Source organism: Corvus cornix, chromosome 1A (assembly GCF_000738735.6).
Source record: "Corvus cornix cornix isolate S_Up_H32 chromosome 1A, ASM73873v5, whole genome shotgun sequence".
Lineage (NCBI taxonomy): Eukaryota > Metazoa > Chordata > Aves > Passeriformes > Corvidae > Corvus > Corvus cornix.
Window position 1 is genome coordinate 22315941 of NC_047057.1, and position 21770 is coordinate 22337710.

Genomic DNA, 21770 nt, shown 5'->3' on the forward strand with positions numbered 1-21770 from the left:
CATATCACAGCTTCAGAGGTGATAATGAAATGGCACCACTTCTTTCAAGGATACTTAATTTGAATATTGTCAGCAATTGCACAAAATTAAGTTCAAGCACAAATCAATAACCTCTCCATTTGCAGTCCAAACAATACTGCAAAATGTGGAACACAGAATGGAAGGCAACGAAATCTGCTGAAGGTGCTATTGTGAGATGGCAGTTTATCCTATACTAATTTGGTTTTAATGGGGATATTATACCTGGTATCAAAAAGTACAGGAGACAATATTTTTTCCCTTTTTAGGGCTTGCAAGGCTTGGAACCACACACTTCTCAACTCAATACCTTGAAATTAATCCAGGATTATTCAACTTCATGAGAATTGTTAGACTGCTGGAAACCACATCCCACACTCTTTCTTTTTATTGTAAGCTTCCTTATAGTATCATCTTGCAGTGAAACCTGAATATCCTACTGGGATTAAACATAAAAGAAAGTTGGGAAAAAAAGTTGCTGGATTAGAATTTTAACTGAAGCCTTCTATGAGAAAGACCACACCACTATCAGTGGCCTTGCTCTCCTTGTGTGTGATCCCACTTGTGCCTAGTCAAGTGTCCAAAGTAGTCTCCATCAGTTCACGCTGTATTTATCCTTTTGCTCCTAAAACAGGTGTCTCATTACTAAGAGAACAAGTATTCATGCCACTGATGGGAGTGTATCAACTCACTCTGCAAGAGTGCATAATTTTTCTGGTATGAAGAGCAAAATGTAATGATGTTGTTTAAGACCTGAGTTTTGTATTGATAAAAAACATAATTCTAAGCAAAAGACAACACATTCTATTCTAGCAAATAGGAAAAAATTCAAGCTTCTAAATGTTTTAGAATGCCATTTCTATCTCCAGCTCCAGCCTTTGTTTGTTTTTTAAAGGCACTCTCTGATAAGTTTGCCTCTAACATATCTAAAACTTGTTTTAGAATCTCACACTGTATCTTCACAGCACTTATTAGATACCACAAGAATGCTTTTCATCTCATTTTTACTCTGAACTCCCTAAGTCATCCCTAGCTCTGAACAACTGTATTAATTAGAGAGCAGTTATTCACAGAGGAGCAGAAAACCAAGCTCAATCAAAAGAAATTTCTAAATCACTTTTCATTTTTATCAGTCTAGATCTCTTTGCCTTCACAGTGCTTCAAAGATTCATACTCAGTCTCATAAATGCTATCATAAAACATTAACAACAGTGTAAACTCTGGTGTGGGAAGACATTTTTGAGGTTGAATTCCTGTTCCTACACTCACATACATGCCCCAAATAAGGAAACAAAAAGAGCTTTTCTCACATCATTCCAGCCAGTGTATTCCAGTAATATAACTCTAGTTCAACTTACTGCTGTTCTCCTTTTCATATTAAGTCATACTTAAGATGTCAAGCAGGTTGCTGTACACCTGAACCGAAATCTCAGGTATTAAATGTGTTTATTTTTATTTTACTGTAGCAACTACTAGATGTAGTGTTGAGTCAGTACAAATAGTAAGAATATGGTCCTTGACCTTTTGAGCTTGTAAGAGAAGTCTAAGAGAAGAGAAAGACTAGGTGGTGGGCCAGACAACACCATAATCAGGTACTCAGGTCAGCAGTCAGTACACTATGACTACTACATACATTTTTTCTGGCAGTCCTGATTTGAAGATTGAGATAATTTTTGTCAACACCGAATTTGCTATCAACACTTATAATCTCTTTGGCTCCTGTTTTAAGCTCTAGTGCTCATATCTCCGCAAGAAAAACAAAATCCCTCTTGATATTCCCCATCATATAAAATGCTCTGCCTTCTATGATCCTGGTCTCCTGACCTCTTCTGCACTACATAGAAACCAGGGAAAGGAAGCAAGTTTTGCTAAAGGATGAATTAAGATCTTCATAAAGAAGATAAATAAAGATAGGATTAGATATTTGACATGAACATGGATGACAGTTTCAACACAATAGTTTTGAAAATTCTGCTTCCTGGTTGTAGAATTGTGACAAAATATATTACTCCCGGATGCTCTGGAATGAACCCACCAATCCTTTTAATCTGCCTAAAATTCCACAGATAAAAGCACTGCCCATGATTACCATTTACAATGTCACTTCCTTCTTTGAACTGGCTGGCTTATCTTTGCCCACCATATCAAGTAGCAACCAACATTTAGTTGAAATGACAAACTTTTGAATACAAGTAATTCTGATCCAGCATGTGTACCAGGTTTTCTCTCTCATGCATAATATTTTTATCATTATAGTTTCACTAACTGAAATCTACACTGTTAATTTCATTACCTTTCCTCCATTTCTGTGTCTAATTTAGTCTGAGCTCCCCTTTCCCAGCCCTTATTAAGCCCTATTGGACAGACTCTGGTCCTTTTTTCATTCAACAGACCCACTCCTTCCTAAGGATTGCTATTTGCTGGGAGTAAATTACATGCATTCTCAAATTTGTATTTGGATAAATGTGATGTAAGCAACAATAATCCCTTCCTTTGGAATTATGAGTGAGTCTTTTTTATTGTGTTTATTGATCTAGAATAAACAGTTTTCATTAATAAATTATGTAGCAGCATCTGTCTTGAACACTGATAAATAGACTGTCATCATAAATATCTTCCCTGGTAAAAGGAATTCCATGGCTCCAGTGTCAGAGAGAGACACTTATGAAAAGTTTTGAGAAGGTTTAGCTGACCAAGGTAAGGATTAATTAACCTGGAGCTCTCAAATACATGGTAACAGGTACTTATGCTGGACTTACCTTTTATATCCAAAATGTTGCGTAAATGCTCTATTTCATACAATTAAAGTGCTTAGAACTCAGATTCTAATCTCAACAAAAACTGGCTCTACATGGCTCATGTACCCTAATTTATACCACTGAATGAACAGAAACCAGCTATTCCTATTAATGTGTATAGCAAAAAAATGAAGAGACAATACCTGCACAAACCCACACATCATATAGTCATCAAACAAAGGGAGACTGGGGCGGTCCTCTCGATAAATTGTGATTTTGTAGCTGCTCACGACCTCAGGGCTGGGCTGCGAATCATCCGTTAAGAGAATGATGACTTTGTTCAATCCAAGGCCAAGGGGATAGTTAGCAATGCTGCATGACAAAATAGGAAAGAAGTGGAATAAACACTAAAGACACAAAGATTTACACTCCTTTATCTATGGCTGCTGAATTCCGCTTGCTCCTAGAGGTTGCTATTTCTAACATTCTCTTTGTATTACAAAATACATGAGATTTTAAATAAAAACAGTGTAAAATAAGATTTGTAAGTATTTGTAGTTCTTTCAAGAAGAAAAAATACTGAGAGTAAACCTTAGTGAAAGCAGTGGCAGTGGCAAATATTCTGACATGAAATCTGTGAATGGAATCATTAGGGACAATAATTCCCAGCAGGCCCAAATTTGTGATGAAGTAATCAGGGAGATAAATACAATCAGAAGTGTAGTTAGCTGCTGAAATTGTCCACTAGCCAAATGTGATGGATTCCCAGTCAAACTACTCAGAGTGACAAACCAGAGAAAAGCTGAGTTGTGCTCTTCTTCCTTCAGCAGGGAAATAAATGCTGAAAGGCACAGAACCTGCACATGCAGGGCTTTTACTTTTCAGTGCTAAGACCATCTTGCTATTCTTTTTCATTCTACAAGGAAGCAATCTTTGAGGTTTTCACATATATCCATGCTGACTGCCAAGGCAGCTAACACTGAAACACCAAAATATTGGGTGGAAGAATTTAATGACAGTTTCTTTTGAAATGATAAATTGAGACTGCTTTTTTATTGAAAAAACAGGGAAACATATTGGGCATTAGATCAATAACAACTGCACAGACTTTCTGGTTAGTAACAGACATTCTAGTTCAAAGCATCTGCTTCACAGTCAGTCAAAAGATGCTAGGTTTGCTAAGCACTTCATGTCATGAAGCAAAGTTACCTCTGAAATAGTTAAGAATTTTTCTTCCCAAGTAAATCACTGTCCCTGTTCTCCCTTTTATCCACTCACTAATGGCTAGTATGCAAATAGGCCAGTTCTCTGGTTCTGAGATACCTGACCCAGATAAATAAACACTTTTTGTCCTTCCCAACATTAAAAACTAGGCCATACCCAAAATACCTATTGGTTTTGTCCCTGGTACATGCTGTTTTCTCAGAGCTGGTTGGGAAAGCCAAAAGTGTGCCAGGGATCACAGTAGCAATTAAACATCATGGTTTATTGTGGGTCAGTGCTCAAACATGATGTTTAGTGATGACTCTGCTCTCTCCTCTATCGTTCAGCTTTATAGTTCTCTAAGAGATCAGATAAGCTGGGACTCTTGTGGATGACAAGGTGACCCACTTAGTGGATGAGAGAAAGGCTGTGATTGTTGCCTACCTAGACTTTAATGAAGCCTTTGGCACTGTTTCCCACAGCATTCTTCTGGAGAAACTGGCTGCTCACACCTTACATTCACATACATTTTGCTGGGTAAAAAACTGGCTGGATGGCCAGGGCAATGATCTGGACATGGAGATTGAGGGCACCCTCAGTCTGTTTGCAGATAACAGGAGGTTGTAGCAAGGTAGGGGTCAGTCTCTTCTCCCAAGTGACAGGACAAACGGAAATGGCTTTAAGTTTCATCAGGGGAGGTTTAGGTTGGATATTGGGAAGAATGTCTTCACTGAAACGGTTGTCAGGTATTGGAACAGGCTGCCCAGGGAAGTGGTGAGTCACCATGCCTGGAGGTATTTAAAAGTTGTGTAGATGTGCTGCTTAGGGATGTGGTTTAGTGGTGGACTTGGCAATGCTGGGTTAACAGTTGGACTTGATGACCTTAAGGGTCTTTTTCAATGTGACTTATTCTATGATTCTACGACAATTCCTTATAATACAACTATGACAAAAATGGATTATTCTCAGTTAGTAAACTTGAACTTACTTCTTCCTTTGAAGACAGCTGCCCTACTCTGACCCATGTAAGCAGACCAAGTCCAGCAGGGCAGAAGATTAGGGCACTGTGCAAAATTAACACCTGGATACAAAAGCTCAAATTCTCTGTCATCTTCTGTGTGCAGTGTAGTGATGGTCTGTTCCCACCCAGCTTTGATGTTGTCAGTGACTGCAGAAGATGGGTGAGATACTGCAATTGTACACTCCATTAAGCTAGAGTTAATTATGGCTTGAGAACAACATACAGACCATTGCCTTCAGGATACTGAAAATAAACAGAAGTTTCTCAGCATTGAACTCCCTCTGATGTTCCCATGACTAATCTATTTGTGTCCTGGGTTTTTGGAAACAAAAAAAAATGTGGAACATGATGACATATTTCCAAAATTAAGTTTTTACACTCATATTTTTTTTCTCGTACCTTGGCCCTTTCTTGTCATCGAGGTGTACGTGGCACTGACAGTTAGAGGGTTCTGCTCCTATTTTCACTGTCACCATGTCGAATGGCACTTCTGCATAGTATTCTCTGATCTTTGGGTTAAACTGAGGATTCAAGTCCAGCTGTGGACTGGTGAAGAGCTGTCTGATATGAGATAGGGTATCTTTATCTGTTCCAAGAAGGCATCAAAGAAAAAAAACTATGAAATGTATGAACATTTTGGAACTACATGCAACTTCTGGCAGATTGATAACATGTACAGTGGCAAGATATTTAATGCCTAGTGACTCAGAGACTCATAATCCTGCTGCAAAATTTTAATGGAGTTTGTAATGGCACTTGAGAAATTTGTAGGCCTTGGAGGGATTTTAAACATTCAGTGTCCAATCACTTTAGTCCTAGTCACAAAACTCAAAGCCTGTGTAAGCCTTTGAAAATGGAAGGATTAAGTCTGGGAGATCTGTCTCTAGTTAGTTAACTGAAACCTAAAGAAGAGGTAGGCCAAAATTCATAACCTACTTAGGTACCAGGCTGTGTACAGGGTTTATGCACAAGTGTAATTTCCAATAAAAATCAAAATAAGTTAGACATACTCTTACTGTTCATAAGAACAAGTCACGTGGAGATATCAAGACCCATGGGGTCATTTGCAGTACAGCTGGAAGAATGTTTTATTAAAATTCCTATATCAACAAATTCCAGCTCCTTTCCTGTGTATGAAATCTCCACAATCAAATCCTATTTGCTCAAATGTGTCCTTTATTTCATAGTGTTTGCCAAATTACTCATGAGAATAATTATTTGTTGGCAACCTACTTATGACAAATATTTTAATCCAGCCTATTGGATTCAGATTTACAGTATAATTACACATTCAAAACTGCTTTACACATATATTCACTAGTACATGTTTTAAACTGGGTACTTCAGAAAATATTCCAGATAGGAAACTCTTTTACTATAGTATCTGAAAAATCTTGTGGCTTAAAAGGGTCAAAAATTATGCAAATACTTTTATGTGAACCTTTTCTACCTTGAAACATCTGCCCTGAGAAACAAAACAGGGCAATGTCAGAACTCTCTTGCATGGATTAAAATTAAGGGAAAATATTCCAGTGGAAGAACAGAATTTGGGCTACATTTGTAGGGGAATAGAGTCTTACACACAGACACACAGAAGGTATTAAAAAACCCCTGAGAGATGAATATAAACACTTCTCCATATCCTGTATGACTTAGAAATGTTTTCTTACTACTAGCTTAAAAATGAGGAGGAATTTCAAAATAACATTAATCGAGGTATTTTTAAAATAAAATATCATGCAGTTAGAATGGTGATGCCCATCAGCCAGCCCACGAGTATCTCCGGCCTCTATCTGACACAAGAATTGCTCCTGGAGGCAGCACGAGATCATCAACAGAGGGGACATGAGGCTCAATGTGTAACAAAGCCTATCCACCATGGAGCAATGGCTTCATGTTTACAAATGGGCCCCTCAGATAATTTGGGAATGAGGAAGGCAGCAAAAAACATTGCTACCACCAAAGAAAAACATATTTTACATCTTTACAGATCTTTAAAAATACTTTAAATATTCCTGTAAGCATATATTTTAGAAAAACTCCTCATCTCTTAAACAGCTCCTCAATACTTCATTATTGAGCTGAAGACAAAGCTTTAAACAAAGCTGATTAAACTCCAAACAAGTTTAAAGGTTTTTCCACAAGAACAAATGTATGCTGAGGTTATTGGAAAAAGGGGGGCAAAAGTCTGTTGAAGTGTGACAAGGGATCAATGGGTGCTGGAATACTCACATTAATATGCACATACAGCAAAGTTTAATTTTGGTTTTGAGCTTATTTAACATAATAGCCCATTTACTGAGTGTTTAATAAACGTTCTTGCTACTGAAAAATCCTTTTTTTTTTTTAGTAAAAGCCTGCAGATTCTCTTCGCTTAGAGGTTATGTAGAGAAACCCAAGAAAAATTTTCAAGAAATCTTTCTTCATCCCCCTCCGTGATCTAGAAAGACCTTGACTTACCATAACTGCATTGTCTTTCTTCAGTCTTACTGGAATAATGCAATGCTGAAAGATAAACAGAAACAGCTAATAATTCTCTACTCTAAGCCTGATTACAGTCCCATTGGAGAAGGAACCATCTTTTACTTATAAGAGACGCATTGTACTTTTATTCTTTACAGTGTGAAATCTTTCCTTTAGGCTTGTGAATGCTGCTCATGGGCTCAGTGTAGCAACTTACATAAGATAAAGAAGTAATTAGTCTTTTATATGGAGTAAGCTTTTTCAGTTGGAATGCAAGACAATGCAATCTAAATCCACATGTTATCAGAAATAATACAAATAGGAAAAACATACTGTATATAAAAGATCTTACTCTGAACCCTTACCTCCATGATTCTTCCTGAAGTCAGAAGGAACATTCTGCTTTGGATTCATATTTTCTTGAGAAGGTTTCCTGTCAATTCAATAGCAGACATATTTCTACATGAATGGAAGGAACAGAAACAATGAAATATTTTGCAAAAATTTCTATATGGTATCCCAGGGCACATGGTATTTTAGTATTTTCTGTGGAAAGATGAACCTCCTGCATTCATATTCCCAGCATTAGCAATATTACCTGAGTGAACATAACAGAAAACACAAATAATACATGGCAGCACATCACAGCAACAGAAAAAAAAAGAAATAAATTCCAAAACATAGTTGCATTGCTAGGAAAAGGAAGGGTGGATATAGCCAAGAACGAAATAACCCACACTATATCTCTTAACTGCTTCTATGATGGGTTTTTTTGCATATACTTGAGATTAAAGTTAGACTTCGTTCAAAAACATTTAAATAAAAATGAAGGCATGCCTCCAGAGGAATATCTGTACTGAGATTATCACGAATTCCTAAAATGGAACTTCTATGTGTTTTGCTTTGTTTGCAAATTAAAAACAAATCCAGAGAGTGGATATATATGCATATATATATATATATATATATATATGTAAAATCTCTGTGAAAAAAAGACAAGTCAATTGTGACAATTAATCAACATGTCAGTGGTGTCCATATTGTGAACTCTGCAGATTTTTTCTTTCAAGTAGAATTTTGGTAGCATGGTAGAAAAAAAGGGAGTAGGCTTCTCTTCAATCCAACCCTCTGGCTGATAAGACCTTTTTGGAGGTCCATTAGCATTTCTTGAAGCTTTCACTGGTTTTCCTCCTAGTGTTTCCTTTAGAAGTTCTTATAACACAACTTCTTCCTGGATACTGCAGTTTGGGTTTTGAAGGACATAAAGTCACTCTCTGTGCCAAGGAAGGGAGGTGGCAATATTGCTCTGTGCAAGCATCCATCACTGATGTTTCAAGAGTAGCTTCTGAAAGCAGTATTGAGGTCAATCATGGGAAAAGGTAAACTGCCCAGTGATAAAAAACTGTCCAGTGATAAAACAGATTTCTGCATTAACTCAATGAGATAAGGAAAGAAGCAGCTGGCAGATCTGTGTGTCTTTGCGTGCGCAGGAAATCGTAGTTCTGAGCTTGCAGTGTCTAGACACCACCCTAATTTTATTCACATTCATGACCTACTTCAAAGGAGGCACTTAACACACTATTGGAGTTTGCTTTCCAAGTTGTAAGTTATTTTGCACCCTTCTTTCTGCTTGTCAAGGAAGTAACAGCTAACATCTGTCAAATATACTTTTTCTCTCCGCTGTTCCTATTTGCTTGCCTGGTCCCAAACCCTGTTTTAAGGTGGAAGCAACATGTCTTAACTCTATAAAATGACAGACTTTTGTTTAGTCAGAGAACACGTGAGGAGTGCAACAACACCACAACTGCAAGGTCCCTGCTCACAAAGGAACAGCATGACCTGTATGAATTTCAAATCTGTAGAGACTGCAATTAACATCAGACAGCATTAAGAGACATATAATAACTATATCTGATTATTTAGAAATCATATTAGAGAAAAATACTCAGATTACAATATGGCCAGCAGGACTGGGGCAGTGATTGTCCCCCTGCACACAGCACTGGTGAGGCCACACCTTGAATCTTGTGTTCAGTTTTGGCTTCTCACTACATGAAAGACATTGAGGTGCTGGAGCATGTCCAGAGAAGGGTAATGAAGCTGGGGAAGGGGCTGGAGCACAAGCCTTATGAGAAGTGGCTCAGAGAGCTGGGGGTATTTAGTCTGGAGAAAAGGAGGCTCAGGGGAGACCTTATCGCTCTCTACAAGTCAGTGAAATGAGGCTGTAGCCAGGTGGAGTCATTCTCCCATGTAATAAGTGATAGGATGAGAGGAACCTTTCCAACATAAATGACTCTATGGTTCAATGATTTATCTCTGCTGCAGCCTGAGCTTTTTAATCATCAGCACCATGAAGCTTTCCTTTGTTCAAGCTCCTTGCAATAAGCAGACTGAGGTAACAATGCAGTTATGAAGCTCTTCCTAATACAGAGCACTCTGCACATCCCTTTCCTCAAGAAAGGACCTCCATCTGTTTGAGTGGCCTCCTACTTACTTAAATATCTTGGAGGTGTCTAGTACAGATGTGCACTTTGCCTACACAGTTTGCAGTTTCTAATGAAACTAATGGCTGTATGTCAGCACCCTTGATGAGTGCATGCTTGTGAATGAACCTTTCAAAAGATTCCCAATGTGTACATCACAAACTATTGACTATGAACCTGTCCTTTAGGAATCTCTCTGATTCAGCAAACAAGAAAAGCAAAGGATTGACAGCAGCAATAATAATATAGCTCTGATGGTCTATGCAATAAGACATAAGCGATTAAGGACATGTAGAAATAGAATATTTCGTAAACTAAAACATAAAAACGAAAAAACTAGTCTCTTTTGGTGTCTCTGATGAATATATTAGTTGTGAATGGTGCAACTTTTAACAGGTCATAAACTAAACATTGAGACCATATTTCAATATTCAGTAGAGTTATGAATTTTCTTTCTTTAGATGATGTTATGTAGGTCTCTCTTCAAAATAAGCTCTCTATTTTGTAGAGTGTTTGTTTGGCTTCAGTCACAGAGTTTCCATGGGGGCATTTGGCTCCTTAAATGAAATACCTTGCACTGATCTTCAGAAGTGAAATAAAAAAGTTCAGACTCAAGAGTGGGATTAATTTCCTGGCACTTAATCCCAACTGTCTCTCTCCTTTCCTCCTTCCTTCTGTCTCTCACTCCTCCCATTCCAGGCCAGTGATCTTATCCTTGTCTTCCTTGTCATTGCTTTTTTCTGTCCCATAGTCCAAAACCTGTTAATTTCTCAGACTTTCCAGGTAATTGACATGACCAAGTTAAATTCCAAGAAAGTATTTTCAGCCCAGATTCAGTCTGAGGGCTGATGCTTCTAGTTTGAACTAAAAAAGGGCTTGCATATGAGAAGCTAAAACCACTTTCCCAAATACATCAGTTGATTTCAAAAAACATTTGCAGCTTTTAGACCTGCTTAGGCTTCTATCTTTTACAGATACAGAAGCATTAGCTTTACTCACTAATCTGATTCTTCCATGCTGTCTGACATAGCCAAATATACTTTCCATGACACTTCATAGCCCCTAATCTAGAAGACAGTGGTTATGTATGTCCTAGTCATATCATGAGTATAAACTTCATAGAGCTGAAAAAAGTTCATAAAAAATCCCAAAAATTTTTTTCAGAGTACATGTTAGGTGTAATATTTTATACCCATACATCTGAAGTGGTCATTTTCACCTAGGCTGTAATTCTTTCATTATAGTTTGAGATGAGTTTCTAGAGTTCTTCTTATTTCTTGTGTGGAAGGAATTCAGGGAGTTCACTAATACCATTTAAGGTTTCAACACTAGTCATATAGATGAAATGAGTTAAAATACGTAGACTAGGAAACATCTTTATATCCTGTCTTCATCCTACGGAGTCATGATCAGTGAACAAAGTAACTGCACAAGACCTCAGTCAAAAGTCACTATTTCTCCCATAAATTTCTTGTCTGCTTGGACAGTCAGTTATGCAATCACTAGATCTGATAAATGGAAATACCAGTTTTCCACAGTCAGAGAAATAAAAACTGTTAAATAAATCGACTGAACAACCTGGCCTTAACTGAAGAAATTCAGGAAAAGTGTTCTGATACACAAACTCATCAAAGCTGGGAGAAAAAAAAAGATTAATCAAAGCTCAAAGAGAATGCATACTTGAGTTATTTGGGGAGTAAATACAGCTAAGCTCTTTCTTCCTTGCAATTAAGTATAATTACATGCATATCTGACACATACATCACCATCACATGCATGTAGCTAAAGGAGTGGAAGATTCTGATTTAGCAATGTCAAAGGACATGGTTTTTTATACACTGAATGAAGAGAATGGTGTTATTAGCTTAGCCACTGCAGAAAAATACAGTGCAAAGAAGCAGACTGGCCTATGCCCTGGAGAAAGGTCATGGTACTTCCACATATTTATACACATACAGTAATGTTGAGCTTGAAGGAAAAGAAGAGGCCAAGGGGCTTGCTCAAAATGAGTGAGTGGCACAGCTTAGATTAGAACAGAAAGCTGCTAAAGGCTGGTATGCTTTGATATGCAAACCTAAATATTTCTGCAAAAGGGCAAGGGCTTACATATGAATGCAAGCAGCTGCATCTTTGAATCACTTCTCATGGAGGGATCAGAGTGGTCGGCAGTAACAACAATAACTTAGCACTTTCATGGAACTGTGTATTTTCAAAACACTAATAAACAGTTACCTAGTACAGTGATAAAGTATAAGCTCCCCTTTACAGTAAAGCAAAGATACAGATAATTATTGATTTGCTGAAAGCCACGCCCAGTTCAATGAGGAACAAAATTAAAACTTAAGAAATCTTACAGATGCCTCATACACTGACTACAGCATTCTCCCAGAAAAATGTACAAAATAATATCATTTACACATTCATCTTGAGACTCAGTGGAATAGAGCATACACATTGTCTAATGTGCCTGTTCCCAAGTCCTTGTTTGTAAAATCACAAATGTCAGTAGTCAGTATGGCACACATATATGAAACATCATTAACTAAGAGATAATGAAAACAGAAACCACATTTTAACAAATTTTATAGAAAACATACAGTATACTATAAGTTTTCTCCTTCCTTCCTTCCTTGCTTGCTTCCTTACTTCCTCTCCCTCCCTCCCTCCCTTGTTCTGTCCTTCCTTTCCTCTTCCTCTCTTTGTGAAAGTTAAAACTTCTTGCCAAAAGTTCAATGCATCTACCCTTAACATTGCAGCATTTTCCCCATATTTTCACAAACAGTTAAAATGAGGTTCTCAGAGTATTATGCTCTCTGACCTGTATTTGTTGGACAGAAAACTTGGAGCCAACCAAAATTATTAATTCTTTTGGAAAAATCTTCACCTGAAATTTTATATCTTCTTTACAGTTTTGCTTTTAATTGGTACATAAATTAAGACAGTCTTAACCCTGGGAAATGCTACTAATTCAGAGTTTACAGTTGTTTAGAAAAAAACCTACCTAATAAATCTTTCTTAAAAAAATTTACTGTAGTTCCAATTAATTTTTAATCCAGAGTCCTTCACATTAGACAGAGAAGCAAAACCTGTTCTATTTAGAAACCTAGCTACAGTTCCAATGGCAGAATGACTGACAGGGCTTCATATGGGATGACAGACCTTCACCTCAAGCATTGCAAGTCCACCTACATCTACTGAAGGATTAAGTTTTATGATGCTCACTGGACATATTGCAATTATATAATTTGAGAAACTACCCTCAACATATATAAAGAGTTATCTTACCACTCAAAAAGATTTGTATGTGCCTCTTTATTCATGAACTGGAATTGTTGAAGTAAACTGGAAAGCAACCAATGCACAGTCAGGACTGAACTAAGACGCCTCATTGGGTCTACCATTCGATAAAGGTCACGCAGCAACATTTGGATCTTGGGTGCAGAAGAAGGGAAAAGCTGAGAAGAGAGACACTGATTAGAGATAACACAGTATGATATCTGTAGAGTGCAAAGACATGAGAAATTATCAGAAGACAGTATGTACAGCATAGGGCTGGTTATATATTAATGCTCTTTCCCACATGCTTACAAACTGAGTATCATGCCCAGCCTTGTGAATCATGATTACCAGTACTGATGTGGAAGTTGATCTCCTTTGCCCCTGACTTGACCCTGAGATTAGCTCAGTTGGTCAGAGCATGGAGCTAATAATGCTGAGGTTACAGGTTCAACCCCTGTATTGGCCAAGAGTTGGACTTGATGATCCTTCTGGACCAATTCCAACTCAGACAACTCTGTGAATTCCAGATGTATTAGACTCAATGCTTCTTCAGAAAGTGTCATCAGTCTCCATCCCTAATACTCATCCAGGGAGTCTCAAAGAAATCCTGATATCATGCAGACTTTCTGAACAACAGATTTAGTTGCAGATCCTTTATCTTCCCAACACTCACCATTTCCCTCACTAACTATGCCTACTCACAGACAGTGATTGTTATTCCTCCATCTGTGTTCTTCTCCAAAAATGAATTCAAAGCATGAAGAAACATAACATATTCCACCTGCCTTTTTTTTTTTTTTGCCACTTTTTAATCTATTTCTACACTCTGGTCATGATCTCAGTGTTGTACTTTGTCTAGTCCTTCCACTCACTCCTGCTTTGCTTTGTTATCATTCTATTTCCTTACCACCTCATTAGTCACTTATGTTATTTTCCTTCTTTTCCTTTCCTTCTATTTTCATGTCTCTGTTTCTGCTTTAGCTGTCCTTTTCAGTGGAAACTCATCTCAAATTCTCTGGTGTATTTCTTTCTCTCTTTTAAAATAAACTCAAATGATCCACCAAAATAAAATCAGTGTTACCTCTATCTCCTTGCTTCCCTGCCCATCCAGCCTAATTACGTATGCCAGAGACAGCAGAGAATGGTAATGAAGGAGAAATGTTAAGAGTTACATAAAATATATATGCAATGAAACAAAACCCTATTTATTTTACCAGCTCAAATTGTCCAAGATTCTTCAGCTCCTTTATGAAAGTAATCATTGAATTTATCTCTTCTAAAGAGAAACATTGCTCTTCTTCTCTGTTGTATGTTCCATCCTGTGAAGGAAACAGCAGCATGTTCTGGTGAAATCACATGGAAAGCAGTGTGCTTTCAGTAGACCCCAATCCCTTCACTGATCATAGGAACAAGTTACAGCAGCTCTCAACTAGCTGTTACCTCAGCCAGCCAGCTCCTTGACAGCTCATCCTGTTTTTCAGTCTAGAATAAAGCACACTATGCATTAGCTTTGTGTGGAGACAAACCCATAGAAACTACGGGTCTCTGGAGCATGGGCTGGGTAATCATATCACTACATGTCTGTATGTCTACAGCTTCTACTTCATCCTGTCATAAATTTAGAACCCATGACTCTGTTTTAGCCACATCTGTCCGAGAGGCAGAAGTTACCTGGATAAATTAGTCCCTGTAAGTCTTTCAAGAAGGGGACTCCTCAGAAATGAGTTCTTAAAAGTGCCCGGGCTGAGAGAAATACTGCTAAATGAGATCTCAGCTTGTCAGAAATGGTTTTCACTAGTGAAGCAAAATTTATACAGATTCTATAAATGCAAAAAGAATATTGGAACTGGATCTTGCATTGAGAATAAGACACAAAGTTGTAAGAACCAAAATTTAATTTTGATGCTCATGGATCTCCATGCACAAGTTTATCAATTCTGGATGAAATTGTGAAAACACTCAGATCTGTATATCAAGAAAAGACCATTTAAAGAACAGTGGGAAAATTACTTCGTTAAAACTTTAAATATGTCTTTCAAGTATTTTGGAAAATGAAATAATTTGAGAGAGGAATTTTTACAAAAGAATATTCAATTGTTTAATATAATTACAGTTTTATTCCCCAGCATACAATAAAAGATTGTTTTTAAATAAATCCTTCATTCTATAAGTTGGCACCAAGAATTTCAGAAGCATACAATTTAAAATTAAGTATTTTCAAATAGTTAATAATAAGAAAAGGTTGGAATGAACTACCTTGCTCACAGATGATCCATATATTTTTTGCAGAGCTTCTATAAAACTGGATGTTGAGGATTCATTAGATAAGAGAAATTTAAATGTATCTTCCAAAAGAAGTTCTTTCGAAATTTGGTCCTGAATAGTCAATTCATTCTCATCTTGAAAGTCAAAGTGTTCATGCACCTGTTGGAAAATAATATAAGAATGTATAGTTTGAATAACTACAGAAGAATTCCAGTCTTCTCATAGCAATAAATACTAAACTGGAACTTTAAAAAAGGTAATAATAACACAAACTGACAGGATTATAAAACAACAAATGCTGTGCCACATTTTCTGTCACAAGTCCATACCACAATGTTTGCTGTCCTCCAGTGGACAGAGTGCAGTATTGCAGACACAAGTGAAAGCTTTTTTTTCCATGCTTGATTTGAAATTTGATTTAAAAAATATTATGCCACAGTCTATGTTAATACAGCTCTTGCAAAACTCATGTGTTTAGAGTTAATACAGAACATCTGTTACTACAGATGAATGTGTAAGTTTTACAGTATATAAACACAATGAACAAATTCATGGCTATAAAATTTGACTAAATCATTATTTTAACATAAACACAAATATAGCATCAACATGAATAGGTTGTGTGCATGCTACAGTTTCCAAGTGATAATATTCAAATTCAATGTTGCATTAATTATCAACTGCTATTTTTTAGAGCCATTTATTTTTTCATACTGTAAATTTATGGATAATGGCTAATGGTTGAAACTTCTATACAGGCAGGTAAACATTTTGTTTTACGTTTAGCTTTTTAAGCACTTCTGAGATAATTTTTTTACAGTCTGATGTACAATTATTGAATTGTTATGACATACCACATTTCTTATAGTAGCTAAATAAGTCTTCTCAGACTAATTAAGGATATGGTCTTCATGGACTTTTTCAATTGTGCAAACTTCCTTTCATACGTGCATTTTTCCTATGTTTAAAGGATTTTTATTCTGAAAGATGGAGAGATTGACTGCACTGTTGTTACTAGAAACTTGAACAGATTTTAAGTGGGGATATATTAGCTAATTATTGTTAATATTTGTATATCATAAATATGAAGAAACGTTTTATATACCTATTTATATGCATGCACATGAGGTAATGAGAACAGCTGGAAAGCAGTACAATATTTGTTTCAGGACAGACTGTTCTGAGGCAGGAGTGGTACAAAAACTGGCACAGCTCCCATTTCCATGGTTTTAAGGGCCTTGTGGATCATCCAGGAAGAAGGCAGCACAGTGGAGGTCAAAGCAGATAATGAAATGAAGAAGTACAATCCAATTTATGGAGAACTTTAATTTGTATTTAAAGCCAATTGCGGTTTCTTAACTTCCTCCCTTCATCTTTGTTCTGCCACATTTAAAACCTAACTCCACTTTCATGCAATGCTTCCTATGGATTTTGTTCCACTGATATTCATTTGAGGTAATAGCTAGCCTTTTAATATAAACTGAAAAGTTTGCACACTTTAATGGTGTGGTGAACTTCATCACAGTAACTCAGACTCTTAAAAACGGGTTTCTTTTACAGCAAATCTCCACAATCAGGCAAAATTAATATTAGAGTATTGGTACACTTAGAGATTTGAGGGTACCTATCGAAGAGAGTTTCCTGCTGTGTTCTTCTTGGTGTAATTTTTTTGACTCAAGCAATAATTTGTGCAATTTTCTCACCTTAAGAACTACTGGGTGTATGGACATGCCAAATCCAATGTCAAAGGTTAGCATTTGAAAACACTGGCTGCATCTGAAACACAATATAAAAGGAATCAGTTTCAGTGAGGTTAGGTACTGTTGTGAAATATAGAATCATAGAATAATTTAGGTTGGAAAAGACCCTTAAGATCATTGTGCCCAATCATAAACCTAGCACTGCCAAGTCCACCACTGAACCACGTCCCTGTATACAGTAAAATTCCATACACACACAGGTCCAGAGAACACATGCAAGAAAACATACACACACAGGCCAAGAGACAACATGTGATACAGACTAAATAAATTTCTAGGAAGAGCCAGCAGCATTAAACATGGAAGGAGTCAGATGGTGAGGTGATGAAAATAGTGCTATATAAACGTGTTTTTAATGCTTGACAGAGAGGGAGGTGAATTATGCTGAAGGAAGAAATGCCTTTTGAAGAGAATGAATGAGGCCTGGCAAAAGCTTTGAAGACATTTGGAGGGCAAGAGATGGTGAAAGGCTCCAGACTCACTGAAGCCAAAGAGCTCTGTTGCAGCTATGGGTATGTTTGGAGGCACGAGTCAGGAGTTATAAGCAAGCCTTGTGTTACACAAACAAGAGACTCCATTTCATTGGTAAAAAAGAGCGTTTGGACCACTGTCAAAATAGCTTCATCCCCATTACACTCCTCCCCTCCTTGCTACCCTCTCCACTCACAATATAAGCTTTATTCCCAACTTGTGTAAGTCAAATAATGAGCTTTACATTACTGCTACTAAAACACCTGGTTCTCAAAATAGCTTTATAAAACACATAAATGTAATAAATAGTAACTTATTTAGTACTTATCATAAAAATGTCAGGGATGGGGCATAACATATATAGAACAAATATTAATTTTATTTAGTAAAAATATTACATGATAAAGGTTGATTTATGTGTAAGAACTATAACATTAATAGAAGTGATTACACACAGAAATGTGACTGTTGGTGCCTAGGTATATTTCATAATGTACATTTCATAAAGAGTTTTACAGTGTCTCTTGTTCAGATTGCCTACCAGAACCAGCTCTGAACAATCTGGGCTACTCTAGCATTAAATATTTGACATATGACAGAATACTCACTGAAAGGAAATACAGCTTTATATATGTTAGGACTAGCCCAATCGTGAGTGATTTCTGTTCATTTGTGCTGCCTGAAACACTTCATTAGGAATTAGCATCTGGTCCTAAATATTCATCAAAACCTTTTCACAAACCAGAAACCCTGTGGATAATGAAGAGTTGTACTCCTTAAATGCAGTATGTCCTTACTTTATAAAGAAGTGTGAAATAGATGGGAATTTTTTATTTTAAGAATCTTGTATCCTCTACAATTTTTATTCTGTTTTAAGGAGCTGTCTTGACACTAGCATTACAATGACTACTGCAAGTCACTTACTGATTGAAAGAACTTGGTCCTGAGGCGGATGATTTGCTGAAGACCTCAGTTATAAGTAGAAGTTTGTTTATAGCCTCCTTCATGTTGTTGAAGGCTTGTTGGGGAGAACTGTTTCTGAAGAATATCTCAAAAAACTTTTGCAGCTGTGAAAGAGAATACATTTATTTTTGAGCATTTACAGTAAATCAGTGCTTAAAATCATAAATTAAAAGGCTGGTAGAAATAAAAATTGCTTTGGAATATCAACTTCAGTTCTTATTCATTTGTACAATAAAGTGGAATGAAAAGCTTCAGACAGCATACTAATAGAGAACGACTTTTTATTTACAAATAAGTATATCGAAACCAAAATCTGTATTAACAGTTTTAAAAAATATTGCTCAGAATCTAAGCTTACTTTGATAAAGCCTTTTGCTGTCACTGGTTCTAGGCAAACAAACTCACAAATGCTTCTATTTTCATCAGTGGGTAATAGCACACTCTCTTTTCTTAACATACTGTGCCAAGGGCTATCCCACTTGACCTTGACTACAATTCCTTACCCTGGTCAACAAGCTTTAAATAGAATAAAAAAGAAAGATGTTGGAAAAATGATCAGCCACAGCCTGTGTTTTTACCGAACTCTGCATATTCTGTGGCTTTCAGACTCGTGAATCCTCCCAGCGGCATATTTACTGGCCTGCACAACACTGTCCTCAAGTGCTTTCATCGCTCACGCAAATTCACCCCATCGTCACTTCAGACAGAGATTCAGTGAAACAACTGGAGCAATACAGAGACCCAGTGAAGAGTGGAACGTAGGCAGGTTTTGTAATATGAGTCCCTTGTACTAAGAAAGGGGCTGCCTTTGAACCATATTTCCATTAGAGTTATCATACAGCACAGAACCCAGTTAAGGTCTGAACCATGCAAAACTGTTAGATAATTTAGTAGCACTGTATCACCAAAGAGACACTTTTACATGGCAAAAAAATGCTATCTTTGGAAATAAAGCAGGTACAGTACATGTAGAACACATTTTGCATTAACATTAAGAAAGGAAAATTTTCTCATTATTTCTGGGAATTTTTCTACTGCAATTATTACCAGCACCTCTGCCAGATTCAGTACACAACTTCCGTTTCTGCTACTCTGGCTTGCACCTTTTCTCTAACTTCCTAAATCTCCAGTGCATATTGAAGGACTAAGCGAGGAGATGTGCTATTTTGCTGCACAGGGAACATAAGGAGTTGAAGAGTTTTATAAGGAGAGATGGGGATTACTGGGAGGAAAAGCAAGAGCACCATTAGCTCATCTTCTCCCTCACCATCAATCAATTCCCAAGCACTTTAATACAAAGGATACATAATGCATACATTTCTAGTAACAATTGATGAAAGACAGGCTGGTTTGCCCTACTGGTACTCAGAGCATGCTGTTGGCTATACTAGTCAACTGCTGCCATCAGAACAGGCATTAAAATAATACTGGCATCTCCAAGAAACTGCATTTTAGTTACAGCTCTCCTTAGCCAGCCTAGAAAAGAAACATTGCTCAACAGGTTCTCATTGGAGGATATCAGGTTTTAGACCAATGTTTATTCTAAGCCAATAGCTGAAAATAAATATTTAGTCAGGCTGGTTCAGGACCAATGGAGATGAGATGAGTACTTCAGCTTAAATTTCAATTCATAAAAAAAAATCCTATTTAAAGAAGTTCAGGTTAGGTTTGACTCCAACAGATTCCACAGGATTTACAGCAACAGATAGGAAAAATTTAAACTGTATGGATTAAGGGTGATAAAGTGTGAAAATCTCCAGAAACCTCAGGTTCTTCTGAGTGAATAAAAGTATACAGATATCTGTGTTCAACTGCAAGATACTAAAGAGATGAAGGTTTCTTCAAGTGACCACCACTGATGCTGATCCTCTCACCTTCAGAGGAAACAAACTGTCTGTCCAGCAAAATGCAACCTCACCATTGATTGAGTGCGATTAACAGAAGCATTGAACAATTTAAAGAGGACAGAGTAGGAACTACTGCTGGCAGTTACAGGAATCTATTCTGGGAGAAAGCTGACCTCTAGCTGGTGATTTTTTAAGCAGAGGAATAGGGATTAAATTTTAGTAGGCTGTAAGACTTAATGCAGCCATGTACATATATTTTATACAATGATGCCATTATACAGAGAATTGCAAGGCTTCTCAGAAGCATGAAGGTGTTCATCCAAATGCTGGACTCATACAGTTGGAGGTATGTTCCAAATATTTATGTAATGCCTTAGAGAAGTGTGCAAATGCAGTCAGGTTACATGGATCAAGCACACATTTTCTGTAAAGGCAGAATGAACAAGAAATACTCTTTCAATTAATTTAAACTCATTGACCTTTCACTCCCCAATAACTTCTCTTTGCTTTAGGAAAAGCCACTGGGAAAAAAAGGCCAAGTCAATATTACTTTTATGATGCTTTTTCTTCACCCATTTTGACATCCAGTTTTTAAAATCTGCAGTCATTAAAATTAGCTTTATAATCTCAATGACATGGATCCCTCTGGCTCCTCAAAAATACACTGAGTCATCACGTAAAGGTCTGACACATAGAAAAAATGCAATTTAATTGACAAAGGAATTCTGATTTTCAGACTTCATGCACAGAGTCATGGAGCCTGAAGAAGAGTGGAAGAGTGTGGCACTCACAGGGCTGGATGTTATGATGACTGTAGTAATTCCCTCAGGATTTTCCTTGGGCAATTTTTCTGCAAATTAATTTCTCAGAAGAGCTGCTGGGGCAGCCTGGGGCAGCTAGCTGAGTGGTCAGCTGAGGATTGCCCTGGGAAAGAGTATAAAATCAAAATGTAGTGATCTTTCTGAGACTGCCTTTAGCTCAATCCTAGAAAATCTTGCCTCCTGATGAAACAAACAAGAAAGATTTTCCTTAGCTAACTTTGGGAATGGCAATAAATGCTAACTTAGAACACATTCCTTCACTGACTGCACTGATTAGCTCTCTGTTGATTGTAACAGATGTTCAGAGACACAGCTCTCATGAAGACTATTCACTCGGGTGCCAATATTGTAGAGGAATCCCACACCACAAGACATCATGGCTTATGTCTATGTACAAGTTAAACATCTAGGTTCCCTTTACACCACACTGCAGAGCAC

At 37.1% G+C, this 21770-nt stretch overlaps 1 protein-coding gene across 3 annotated transcripts in view; it reads right to left on the reverse strand.

The window, feature by feature from the left end:
• CPED1 (cadherin like and PC-esterase domain containing 1) overlaps positions 1 to 21770 on the reverse strand; it is a 143681-nt gene that overhangs the window by 63774 nt on the left and 58137 nt on the right. For all 3 annotated transcript variants that reach the window (XM_010395476.4, XM_019283616.3, XM_010395475.4), the window contains exons 8-16: positions 18626 to 18768; positions 17174 to 17246; positions 15462 to 15629; positions 14420 to 14524; positions 13212 to 13381; positions 7809 to 7876; positions 7441 to 7485; positions 5380 to 5566; positions 2960 to 3128 (exon numbers count right to left, since the gene is read on the reverse strand). In XM_010395476.4, coding sequence (XP_010393778.2) covers positions 2960 to 3128; positions 5380 to 5566; positions 7441 to 7485; positions 7809 to 7876; positions 13212 to 13381; positions 14420 to 14524; positions 15462 to 15629; positions 17174 to 17246; positions 18626 to 18768 — 1128 coding nt within the window. The remainder of the gene's footprint in view (positions 1 to 2959; positions 3129 to 5379; positions 5567 to 7440; positions 7486 to 7808; positions 7877 to 13211; positions 13382 to 14419; positions 14525 to 15461; positions 15630 to 17173; positions 17247 to 18625; positions 18769 to 21770) is intronic.